The 13205-nt window shown below is 43.7% G+C and overlaps 1 protein-coding gene and 1 pseudogene across 2 annotated transcripts; both read right to left on the reverse strand.

Annotated features, from left to right (window-relative positions):
* Window positions 1-3935: 3935 nt before the first annotated feature.
* LOC129387425 (uncharacterized) lies at window positions 3936-7103 on the reverse strand. 2 transcript variants are annotated; one of them, XM_055076350.2, is made up of 5 exons: window positions 7047-7103; window positions 6206-6274; window positions 6096-6108; window positions 5943-5968; window positions 3936-4366 (listed from the first exon to the last, which is right to left on the reverse strand). In XM_055076350.2, exons 2-5 carry the CDS (start codon window positions 6255-6257, stop codon window positions 4140-4142), a joined length of 318 nt encoding a protein of 105 aa, XP_054932325.1. In that variant the 5' UTR covers window positions 6258-6274; window positions 7047-7103; the 3' UTR covers window positions 3936-4139. The 2 variants fall into 2 exon arrangements, 1 of the variants encoding a protein (XP_054932325.1); XR_008614652.1 differs by lacking the exon at window positions 6206-6274 and having other exon boundaries at window positions 7047-7077.
* A 1018-nt stretch (window positions 7104-8121) lies between these two features.
* LOC126541006 (U2 spliceosomal RNA) lies at window positions 8122-8301 on the reverse strand (annotated as a pseudogene).
* Between the last annotated feature and the right edge of the window lie 4904 nt (window positions 8302-13205).

Below are 13205 nucleotides of genomic sequence, written 5' to 3' on the forward strand. Positions count from 1 at the left end.
AGGCCCTCTATGTTGCGCAAGGAAGTTAATTAACTAAGTGAATTTCTCAACCTACAATACGCAGAGAAATTGTAGAGTATGGCTTAAACACAACTTAAGGACGTCATAGCGTCGAATTGTAATTTGACTATGCGAGAAAACATATTTCTGTTACGCGAAAACTCAAAGAAACACCTTTTCCAGTGTTTCTACCATATACACATAGACCGCCCACGACGTGCGCCACATGCGCGCGCTGGCCCGTGGCTATCTCGAAGGCCACGGAGTGGCGCGGTACGCCTGGTTCCTTGCAATACCTCCAGGTGGCACACGTCTCCGCCGCATCGCGGCTAAAGCAATATCCGGCGTTTCTACCAGAAAGCCCGCCTTCGTGCGTAGTGTTTGCGGCCAGCGCTTCCAGGTAAAGAATAAGGTTACATACGCTCTAGCTGCCGGGAAGCGTGAGAAGCAGACAGGGATCTTTGAATGCTGTCACGTTCCGCTTTTAAAGGCAAAGGTTAAGCATCCTTCATCCTTTTTTTAACCCGTGTGCTAGCTTATGCTCATAAGAAAGTGAAACTGCACTCCTTCTACTCTTAGGAACATCGTCAACTGTTGCTCTTTTCAGAATTCCTTTAACTGATTTTGCCGCCTTTTCGCAAGCTCTTGTGATAACACCAGTAGGGCCACCCTGCTTCCTTTATTCTGCATACTTGCTTCTCGAAACTATGTTGCACCCTGTGGTGGCATGATTTAAATAATTAAAAGTGTATGCAAGAAACACAAATGCCACTTTTTTCTACTTTCGAGTGAACAGAAGTAAATCTAAAAAAATGCTTCGCTGCATTAGGCGAATACTCCCAGCAAACGTGGTCTGCTGCAGAAAATACCATCTTTAAGTGCAAGAACTGTAGCTCACTTTCAACAGGCAGTTCACGCATGAAGTTGAGGCTTTCACCACATTCCCTGAACACCTTTAGCCCATCAGCGACATTTATTTGTACGTCAAAAGGTTTCACACTAACCAGAAAATCATCAACAGATCGCACAGCCTTAGCAACCAAGTCCATGATGTTCTTTTGAATTCTCCAGTCCACATAAGGCAAAAAAAGGTTGCTGAGAACAGGCGCAGCGCTAGAACCACTACAAACGCCTGAGTACTGTAAAAAGAGTGTTCCTTCCCATCTTACGTGCGTGGAATTTAAATAAAATGATAGAATTTTCATGAAATCTTCAAAGAAAGAAGACAGCTACTAATAAACAATTGCGTATCACTACTTTCTGTTATACATTGCTTGACACATTGCATCAACTTGTTGTCTGGCAGGGAGTACTACAAGTCGGATACATGGATGGTAAAACCCGTGGCATGTCGAGGATTATTCTGATTCAAAAACGAGAACAGTGCGCCAGAGTTGGGAAGAAAAAACAGGTCATCGTTTGAAACTGATTGAAAAAGACAAATTTCCCAGCTCCCTGACCTTAAGCCTGCACTTCCTCAAAGAAAATATTATGAAAATGTATTTATATGAACGTGAACTTCAAGTATGGGTTCATTATATTGAATAGAACACAGGAGAATGCTCTCCAGAACCTCAACAGCGCAGGCCACCTTGTTCGACCCTTGCCTTTGCCTTCGAATTCCCACTTATTCTTCATTATAGAGCATCGTACAATTATAACCACAAGAGGCGCCACTCAGGTTCATAATGCAGGGGAACAAGCCACCACGGAAAGAGCAATCTTTGAATTATCCACAAAGCAAAAATATACCCTTAGCAACACGGTACGTCGTGCCCTGTATAAAGGTCATTTTGTTTTCTGACGGCGAGAACACGCAAAATGGGAATCCAAGCAAGACAATGCGCTCAAGTTAACAGTGGGGTTAACAGTGGAGTTGTACAAGACAAGCTCAGCCTCGTACGGACCTTTTAGCAAACAGCCTTATCTCCATCTGAGTATTTCCGTGTCTTCTACCATTGTGGATACAAGTGGCCATGTAAGAATTGGGCTACAGCTAGTGCTCATGGCATCCTCATTCACATTATGGGACACGCCGTGGTTCCTCAGTGGCTATGGTGTTGGGCTGCTGAGCACGAGGTCGCGGGATCGAATCGCGACCCCGGCAAAACACCCGTGTGCTTAGATTTAGGTGCACGCTAAAGAACCCCAGGCGTCGAAAGGCACACTACGGTGTGCCTCATAATCAGAAAGTGATTTTGGCACGTAAAACCCCATAATTTTTTAATCCTCGTTCACTCACTGTTGATCAGAAAAACATTCCGCCGGTACCTTTCTCTAAATGATTGTCGAAGTTAACGTGATTAGCATTCAAGTAGTGTAGCGACCCATCGTATCGCCAGAGTCAGAACGTGACATGGATGAGCAGTGTACAGCATCTGGGCTTGTCTCTCGCACATTCTTCTGGACATGCTACATCGTGTGGCATCATCAGTAGCAGGTAGTAGCATCATCATGCTACTACCTTAGTAACTTGCGATTCGCTGATGATATTGCCTTGCTTAGTAACTCAGGGGACCAACTGCAATGCATGCTCACTGACCTGGAGAGGAAAAGCCGAAGGGTGGGTCTAAAAATTAATCTGCAGAAAACTAAAGTAATGTTTAACAGTCTCGGAAGGGAACAGCAGTTTACAATAGGTAGTGAGGCACTGGAAGTGGTAAGGGAATACATCTACTTAGGACAGGTAGTGACTGCGGATCCGGATCATGAGACTGAAATAATCAGAAGAATAAGAATGGGCTGGGGTGCGTTTGGCAGGCATTCTCAGATGATGAACAGCAGGTTGCCATTATCCCTCAAGAGAAAAGTTTATAACAGCTGTGTCTTACCAGTACTCACGTACGGGGCAGAAACCTGGAGGCTTACGAAAGGGTTCTACTTAAATTGAGGACAACGCAACGAGCTATGGAAAGAAGAATGATTGGTGTAACGTTAAGGGATAAGAAAAGAGCAGATTGGGTGAGGGAACAAACGCGAGGTAATGATATCTTAGTTGAAATCAAGAAAAAGAAATGGTCATGGGCTGGACACGTAATGAGGAGCGAAGATAACCGATGGTCATTAAGAGTTACGGAATGGATTCCAAGGGAAGGAAAGCGTAGCAGAGGGCGGCAGAAAGTTAGGTGGGCGGATGAGATTAAGAAGTTTGCAGGGACAACATGGCCACATTCAGTACATGACCGGGGTAGTTGGAGAAGCATGGGAGAGGCCTTTGCCCTGCAGTGGGCATAACCACGCTCATGATGATGATGATGACATCATGTGGTCTCTCGCGCGCAGCCACCAATTTCATTTGTGGCGCCTGTCGCATTATGCCGATTACGCAGAGTAATAGATTTGGTTTGCTGCTGATGGAGTTCAACATCATTGGCCTCTCTTACGAAACGCGATAAAGACATGGTCCCCTTGCATGCTGGACCTAATCAGATAAGCGATCAGTGTATCGTTTCGCTGACAGCTCCCAAATTCATTCTCGCTTCGTTAAAACCCCCATACCTACTTTGTATAATCGCTTATACCTGTAATGGATCCTGTCGCAAATACTGCTTTCTTGCTTTTTTTCCTGCTAATTTTCTAAACAGCTCGTGCATATTCCTACTGTTGACAGGCAAGTGTTTTCATTTGCTCTGAAAACCAGCGTTTTTCGAAAGTGCACATTACCTACGGGTTTAGATAGCTGAATTCTACTGGGATGTGCTGTGTTGTGCTGTATGGTGCAGCAGGCACATGACTCACCATTTTTTCTATATTTGTTCCGGAGTATATTGGTCCTTAAGCAACCAGCTGGGGCCTCAAATAGCAAGGCAGTGCGTTTTATGTTAGGAATAGATTTTAATACGACGGCGTTAAGGGCGCCATGTCGTAGAAAATCCAGCGTTGGCGTCCTGCGTCCAATGTCGAACATCTTGTGAGCAAAAAATTATTGCACAGCATTGTTCTTAAAATATTTTATTGCCAAATGGTTCGGTCAAAGCGAAACCAGAGCTTGTGTTTTATTTTCTAAAACTCTAACGCCTAGTTTGCTTACGTGTGTCCAGGCTATAACGCTCAGACAGGCAGTTCTCACCCATTTGTGTCACGTGACACAGCTTCACGGCTCAAGTAATTGCATTAGTTCAATTAAAGCACGACAGCCGCTAATGAAAGAGGTTAACCTTCTCTCCCTTTTCGATGGTGTCCGCTACCTTGTTGAGCCTTTTTGTTACTTTTCCAATTTGCTCGACGGTGGCATCTTCCGACTGGGTAGCAGCATCTTCTGCGGTATATAAGGCTGGCGACGACTCTGAGGACTGTCGGAGAAACTTGCCAATCTGCTCCAGGATCCAGCCGAGCTTGCCCTTCCAGTACGGAGCCGTTGCGTCACCTGCAACGTTGGTGACGCTTTATGTTAATACACTGAAATGTCGTTTCGATGCTATCATTTCATGGGCAGTCACAAGGAAATCGCCTAAAAATATAAAGCTTGACGATTTATTTACCAGCAGTAACGTAAATATATTTATATGCACTCGTTGTGTTTTTACGAATGTGTTCATTAGCTTTTACACAGTAAGGCGGAAATAACGCTGATTTTCTATGGTTGAAGCGCATCCTTAACATATAATGGTCTATGTGCCTAGATTATTAGTCGCTAATAAATTCATTTTATTCCATTTTTGCATTGCGCAGTGCTGATGTTATATAATCATCATATTCCTATTGAATTGCTGTAATATTCGTACTTTCATGTGTATATCCATGAAAAAGTTATTCTTGCTCATTTATCTGTAATCTTCAACTGCCAGACGGTTGATGAATTAGTTCTAATATGTTGATTTGTATTTTCCCGCTGTTCTTACCGTCGTCGGTAATCGCATATTTTACATTTTTGTACATGTAATAAAAGGAGATCCCCCTGACAGTTGGTACCTTGATATCTCCTTCTGTGTTACATTTTCTTTGTAATTGTAATTGATTCTTAAGGACGACGGGCTTGTGCGACCATCTGTGAGTATTAATGCAATTTCTGTAAGACCACACCTGTCAGCGAACTTCTTTCCTTCCCTCCTCTCTCTCCCTGTTATTTTTCCCCTTTTCCCATTCCCCCGGTTGGGGGTAGCTAACCGGACGTTATTCTGGTTAACCTCCCTGCCTTCTACTTATCTCTTCCACTCCTCCTTGTAATTGTAATAATGTTCAATAATAATAAACTTATTGATTGGCTGAAAAAAACCGAAAAGAGACGCTGATTATCTAGATAATATATACCCTGATACGTTTCAGTTTATTAACATACTTGGTTTGCTGTTATTAGAATGCTGTTCTTTATTACTATGCACGCCATCTGAACGTTTACTAATCCGATTTCATACGGTGCGCAGGGGTTTGCACGCATCCACCAAATGATAATATTTATCATATAACTGATATTACTGCGAAGTGATAAATGTGTTGGCCGCTCAACATACACATGATTCAAAGGCTTTACTAAATCAAATGCCATTTGCGGATGTACACACATAACGCGCAAGTTACGTATAAATTGATCACCTTAAAGAAAGCATAACTACTGGTGCAACTGCATATCAACGAGTCCGTGGATAAATTTCCATAAAACATTCAGTTTGTCTGAATTATCGTAATAGTCTGGAGAGAGGTCCCAACCTTTCACGCCACGCTTCAAATGTTGTACATACCATATCACTAGGGCAACGAATCAGATACGAGTGTGAAAGTGTCAAAAGCTAAGGTAACAGGATAACAGATACTAACGGCACACTGACTGTCGACGTGCTTGCAGGCATCTAGCACAGCAACCAGCGGCTGCTCTTCACACACCACTTATCAAAACAGTAAATATAATTCAAGAATTTGTAATTACGAATGCAGTGCCGGTCCCTTTATTATTTTTCTGCTGCAGTGCAGATATATTGCGGTACCATATATCAGGCATTACTTACCATGGTCGTCTTCATTTATGGGGATCCTGGCGTAGAAAAAAAGAGCGTGTTGGACACATAGCACAATAGTCCGAACATCTAACACTTATCTTCGCGCATTGTTCACGCTTGTAATCGAAATATGCTTAAACAAACAACGTCGTCAACACTTACCGAGGGCTTCCATCTGAAATACAGAGGAACATTTCGAACCGTCAACAAAATGCAGTCGCCCCAAAGGTAGATGAATATCAGCAAAGCCGTTATAGTATATACATACTTACACGTGGCTGTAACAGCAAGCATAAGAACCAGAAGGCACACAGCTTTCTTCATTTTTTTTATTTCAAGAGCTCTAAAAGAATAATTTGAAGTTTCGATCATTACAAATTGAAAGGGACTAATTTTTTATGCTAGGTATTATTACTAGTAGCTCATCCTTGCGTTAATGTTTCCACTTTTACTCATGAGAGTCATCTTTAAAGGTGTCTGTATTTGAAAAGCAAATACATAATGACATATATCACCTGAAATGGTCGTTACCATTCGAAGCAGCTGCAGAACTTAGGCCGTTTTATTGCTGTCATTGATGGTTTTTAGCATGTCGACACTCCTCTTTTAATTAGCTAGCATATGTCCAATAGCTTAGCCTTCGCTTCGCTCAAGGGAGATGGAATGCTATCTAACAAAACCATCCGTTCTCTCTTCTAAACCAAATGAATATTTCTTTTTGTAATTCAGAAACTGCACTTATTAGAATTTAAAGGCAATAGGCTAAAGAAGTCAGAAATGAGCTCATATCCGTTCTGAAGAAAACTGACGCAGTGTGTCTCGAGATTTCAGTTAGCAGGAGTTATCTTTCTTGTTTTGTTTTCTGCTTCGACAAGTGAGGTAACGCGAAAAGAATTGATGCAGGATATCAAAACAGAAAATGTGTAAAGGAAACAATGAAGTCGTAAACGTTGAAACACATGTAACGCCAAGTAATAAATAATTGCTCAATATAGTAATGAAAGGAAACTTCCATAGACAAAGTAAATGTTCAGACAGTTCAAATAAATGCGTTATTGCAACATGCATCCTGATATGAAGAGTGAAGCGTAAAATCTATTGTGCCAACCTTACCTGTCGCTCACTCGATCCAACCAGGGTTCCGCTCTTTCTGGAGTTGGGCCCAGCTTTATATACTTCTACGCAAATATACATTGTGCCCTCTCATATCAAGACACTCTTTTGTCATTGCGTATATCTTTACATCAGGTACTGATATGGGTATCGACGGGCATTTGGTGATAACATTGACACTTCACCTTGGTGTAACAATTTTTTATGAAAACAGGCAGTGCTTTTGCAATAAACTGAGCACGGAGAATCGAGGCACCTTTCCGCCTTCGTTCCCCCTATACAGTCGAGTGGATGTACGTAGCTTCAACAATGTCCTAGAAAAAGTCTAGCGTTGTGCTTTACGATTGTTTTTTCCAACATTATTGCATTACGAAAGAACGCTGACACAATAACGAATGTCTAACAAAATGAGTTTTCTCTCTTTCGATAATACTATGATAGAGCGTATTGATAGAGCCTCTCAAGGAGAAGTATTTTATGCAGATATAAAGTGTGTTGCTAGTCCAGATACTTTTATTCTTCCTTTATTTTATTGACACGTGCGAATCTATTTCATGGTTCAGCATTTCAGCTTACAGAGGCACTGATGGTGCCAATAAAATTCACGAAGCAATTGCATGAAAAAGGTAGTTTTGCCTGAAGGCGAAACATTGAATGCCATAACAAGACTTAGAGTAGCGTTCGTGCTCCTTGCGTGGAGTTATGACAATACACGGAGGTGACATGACGTGAGGCAGTTAGAGGGACAACTGCGGCTGCGAAGCGGGAATAGCACCCTGGAATATGCCAAAGTTCTCGGAGTACTTATGCCATGACAAACGCCGGCAGTGACGCTAGAGGCCTCACGTCTTGACGCTGCATAAGAGGAGACTTTATCTATTCTCCATTTTATCTCGTGTATGGCATGACCTGCAAATAAACCCGTACGCATATACAGAACTCCGTAACCCAGGCTAACTGGAATAGTCGCTTGCATAAATTCCTGCTAGTTAACTTACTGCGAAGCTGTATATGGATAAGTTGTGGAAAAAAATTGCATGCCTCTAGTGATCCGTGTAGATTGAGAATTTCTCCTTATACGTGGGCGGATACCGAAGATAGTACCATACCGGGCCGACCCATGGTGGAGGTGAAGAAGACTTTAAGCATTCCGCCGACGTGCCAAAATAAGTTTAATATCTTAGGCCAAAAAAACCCGTATCAGATATTAAGCTGCTAAATAAAGATACTACTCTTTGACCCACGTCGGTCATGTCTACGTTTGCACCGCCCTCTCTTTGTCGTCATTCCAAGCGCTTGTCTATCTGTTTTCCTTTGCTTCCTCTTTCCCGTAGTGACAGTTCCGCAAACGCGCTGGCCGCAATGACCGTGGCATGGAGAGCAATGCGAACCGTTCATGCGTCAAACTTGGAACGTTTTACCAGAGCAACGGCCAGGTTTCAGAAGGAGTTCGTGGGGAACCAATTTTGTGTGGCCTCTGTTGTGTGTGGCCGCTTGTGGTTGTGATTCGCCTCAAAAGCATTACTGCACTGCGGGACGTCGACCGCCGCACGATTGGCATAATTACGGTGAAGCAGTGTATGCCGTCAGAGAGCGGCGAGGTGTGTGTGTGTTCTACGTGTCGGGATTCTTTTGTAAATGGCGTCGTGTCGCGTTTCGCAAAAATACATGGTTGTGTGTATACCCACGGTACCACATCATCTTTCGAGGCTCAATATCGTGGCGGAGCGGCGAGTGGCGTCTCGCCCTCCATTTATGTGCATACGGTGTTGGGCGCACAGCAATGGACTGTTCACCATTATGGGGCCCACATACACAACTTAACTGGTCATCCACATTCACCAAGTGGAATGGCAATGATTTTTTTTTCCAAGCAGAGTGAACGAATGGAACGCTGTGCTGGAGGGGCCAACATATTCATGTCCGATACTATACCGATGTACAGTGAAAAATTTTTCCTTAAAGAAACCTGTTAATTTATTTGGTGTGTATCTGTGATTCATTTCTTGCACGTGCAACGTTCTTCCGAATGCAGCCTATGTATCCAGTATTCGTCCCCTTATGTAAAAGTTAGCTTCTTCAGAAGTGTTCTTTACTAACTGCAATGTATATTAGGTTTTTAGTATCGGTATATATTAGTGAAATATTACTATTTTATTAGCCACATTATATAAATTTTTGCTTGTCATTATCATATGCTAATATGCCAGCGAAGCCATCGCCCGCACTCAAACCACGCGGCAGCAAGCCCGCGCTCGTCCATGTCTATTTAAGATAACTCAAAGACGCCTTTGTGATTGGCGATATGGAGACCCACAATTTGCTTCGGATGCTTTGGTGATTCTTTGTTCACCCAACCACCACGTGGGGCTTTCCTAAAAGCAATTGTCACATTAAGCCGATGGATACCACGTGTTGCAATACGTTACTAATGTCACAAATGAGATCGTTCCTACCGGTCTCTCAGCATCGTCGTCAGCAACAAGTTGCATGCTTCACGTAGCCCTACCACACTCCTTCAAATACCGCTACGTAGATGATGCTTCTACCCTCGTAATTCGTGATGTGGGATGGCCTCATATAAACGCTGCCTCCTCGTAGCTGCAATGAAGAGCAGGACGAAGTTGTCCCAATCTCTGTCGATCACCAATTTTATCCTACTTGAACGTATGCCTTGTTCTCGCTTTGCTCATCATGTTGAATTTTCTTCTCCCACCTTCCCCTGTTCTCTCTTGAACGAATGCTGTAATTACACATGGTACAGAGGTGAGCAGCCTTCTCTAGAACGCACCTGCGGGGCTCTACGGAGCAAGCGAGCGTTGTCTGACGTTAGCCTTTAAGTCCGAGATAAGTGTCCACTGCGCATGCTCAGTAAAAAGTGCCGTGTGGAAGCTCATCGCTTCTTTCTTCCATTTCCCGCCTTTTGCATTTGCTTCCAGCCGCCAGGACTGTGCTGCATGCCTATGTGACTATAATATAACATTCCCTTGGAGGCCAGTGTAGCGCCGTCCCATCGTGAATAATGCTTCTAATGAGGCGGCCAGGCAAAAAGCCGTGAGTGATAACCATTGAGCTCGCGTTTTTATATATGCAGCAAGCTCAATGGGAGAGCTGTTGTTGCAAGCCATCGACACAGATTGGTATGGCCTTCGGGCTGCGTACAACATTTTCGTCGTGTTCTACGACTCCTTGCCTGGCAGAATTGCTAGCGTTGAAGTGGCCCGTCGGGGCCCGATCGCATACAATGCGGTTCGCTGTTTGATCACTTAGTGATACTTCTAGTACTTCTAGTACTTACTGATACTTCCATAACTGATTCTTCTAGTACTTCTAGAAATTAGTGATACTTAGTGATACTTCTAGTTCCCGACTCCTTAACTGTGTCATGTTCCTGTCTTGATTTACCCTGTCCCTAACTCGGTATTTTGAAGAGCAATCATTTTTATGTTTCAATTAATGTTTCTCGTTCTTCCTTAATTTCTCTTTTTCTTTTTAGCTGTTCCGTGGATGATATGATATTGTAGCGCAGAAAAAAACGGAAACAGAAAGGTTCTCAGTGACAAACAGAAGTGCAAGAAAGATGGCGCTACACTCACAGCTATTTATTAGGCATGAAGCTTGCTACATATATAGCGCGCGCACCTTCGACACTAGCGGGTGACAAAGAGCAAGCAACAAGCCATTTTGTATGCGACAGAAATACCGATTTCATTTATGCGTCATGTAAGGAAACAGGTGTTTGGCTAACGCCAGCTTGACGACTAACGCGAATGTGATATACATCCAGCACTTCCCTCCCGCGTCTTTCTCTACTCCTACTTAGAAGTCTCAGCTTAGAAAGACGAGGCCAACCGCCGCAGGATCTGCAATGTGCTGAGAGATGGGCAATCATATCCTTTTTTTTAAAGTGTTTGCGTGTTTCCTCATTCGGTCGTTCACACAATGGCCGGTCTGCCCGAAGTATACGTTTCCACAACTTTGCGGTGTCTGGTAAACCGAAGCAGTGGCACACTTTTGCACGTAGCGTTCTTGTGTGATTGACTTTACGCACTTGCGTACTACCGTCTGTGATTCGGTGGAACAGGCGAGACAGTTTGTTGGGGGTGGAAAACACGACTGGAACCTCATACCTGTTCGGCACGTTCTTTAAGTTGCGGTTCACCTTGTAGAAACAGGGTACCTCATTGGCCTCCCTCACCTACCTTGAAGTTATTGCCCTGTTTGAGCTTCTGCAGCAACATTTCTGCCACCTAGGTGATGACCGAACGAGGAAATCCAGGATTTACAAGCCACTGGACCTGGTGTTCAAAACTGTGTTGCCAACTCCTTCGGTCGCAGCTTTGATGACAATTGGCCGCTTACTGTTCGTGATGGCCAAATCGATGTCGCAAATGACGCCCATTATGCAGACGCCTTTGATTGGTACAATCAGTCGTACTTCCGTGCTGCCAAAATCTGTTATTTTTCTACGCTTTTCCGTGTGCTTCAACGTGTCGCTTCCCCAGTGAGGATATTTTTTCGCGCATTTAATTGGACTTCCTTAATTTTATTCGACGCAACGCCCTGGACGAAGGCTGAGGGGGCGAGCTGGTTAAGTGCTCGAAGGCTCACGGAGGAGTCTTCGGGCACGGATAGAGGGGTGTGCTGCCAGCGTTCACTTTTTGTCTTGATAGTTAATGTCCTCGCTGGTGAAGGCGCCTTCATGATCCTTCTTTTGGCTTTCCTACTCACCACAGTCTGAAAGCTGTCATCTGACGAATCCCCACTTGTGGCCGAGTATAATTAGGTGTCCTCGCTCTTGCTGGACAATGTCCCTCGTTATCTCCACGAGCACGCCACAATTTATCTGTCTGGGCTGCGCCGAAGAAGGCACAGCGCTCATAACGACAAGGCAGCTAGCATCACTGATGACTTCACTGGTGCCGCACCACGTGCGTTGCCTCACTAGACGCTTGCCATAGCAGGCCTCTTGCTTGGCGGGCCTGGTGAACGCTCCGATTTTGTCGATGAAGCGAAGAGTGTCTCCGGAAAACGCGGAATATTTGATGAAGATGCAAGAGCACGGGATAAACCTTTACTCCAAACATGCACTTCGTTGTTTTCTCTCGGACGCAAAAGATGGAAGAAAAAAAACCAGCATATTTACAAATATTACAAGTACAATTGAGCCTATTCAGTTAATATCTGCATGAAAGTGGCTTTCAGAGCCTGAAAGAAGCCCGCAAATACGCGCAGAAGTGCTGCGTGACTCGCCACTCGAGGACCTTTGCTTGTATCGCGGGCTTCTTTGACGCTCGGTAGAACACTTTTACCTAGCACATATTGAGCAACAGCAAGGTGTATCGGGGGATTCTCACGTTGCTTTACAATGTTCTCATTGACACTTTTCATCTGATTCCAATATTGGAGAAGTTAATTAAATCAGGAAGACTCATTATGTAAGTAGGCCAATGCAAATGATAATACGAATATCTCCTAGCGACGGCAAACACATTACCTTTGTTCGGTCCAGCTACATGGCATTCTCATATCTTTAACATTTTGCTCAACTTACGTGAAACCCCCCGTATATATTTTGCGCAACGCCGGTGCTGTTCATTCAGCATGGGTTTGAGTAGTCAACATGGCAGTAAAGAATAAATTAATAGCAGAAGCAAAACGCATCAGGAAGCGCTTTCGTGCTGCATGGGGATTTCAATCGACCATAAAGATTACGAAAATCTTACAACCCTGTTTGACAGTGTCCTGAAAGACCTTATGGAAGCAAAGAGAAACTTGAATTGCAGGAACTCCTTTGACATTAGCGTTGACATTTATGCAAGAGTAACGAACTTCTACCTGCAGTTAACTGTCTTCACCCTTGAATAAACGTTCTTGCGCAGGTAAGACGTGTCATAGTAAGACAAGTAAGTCGCGCCTTGTGCCAAATTCAAGCGATCTATAGTATCGGTCGGCCTTGCTCGGGTGTTTATCTGTTTTTTTTTTTGGTACATGAGTTACAGATTATTTATATTTTACCAGCGCGAAGACGATCAAGAGCATAAAAGAGCACAAGTTATCAGAAATAATTGATAAAGTCTTTCCATATTCCGCCGGAAACGATGAACTTCAAAAAGATCTACAAGTGCGGTATTTCGACGTGAACCAAACCTTCATCAC

This window comes from Dermacentor andersoni, chromosome 2, assembly GCF_023375885.2.
Source record: "Dermacentor andersoni chromosome 2, qqDerAnde1_hic_scaffold, whole genome shotgun sequence".
Classification (NCBI taxonomy): Eukaryota; Metazoa; Arthropoda; class Arachnida; order Ixodida; family Ixodidae; genus Dermacentor; species Dermacentor andersoni.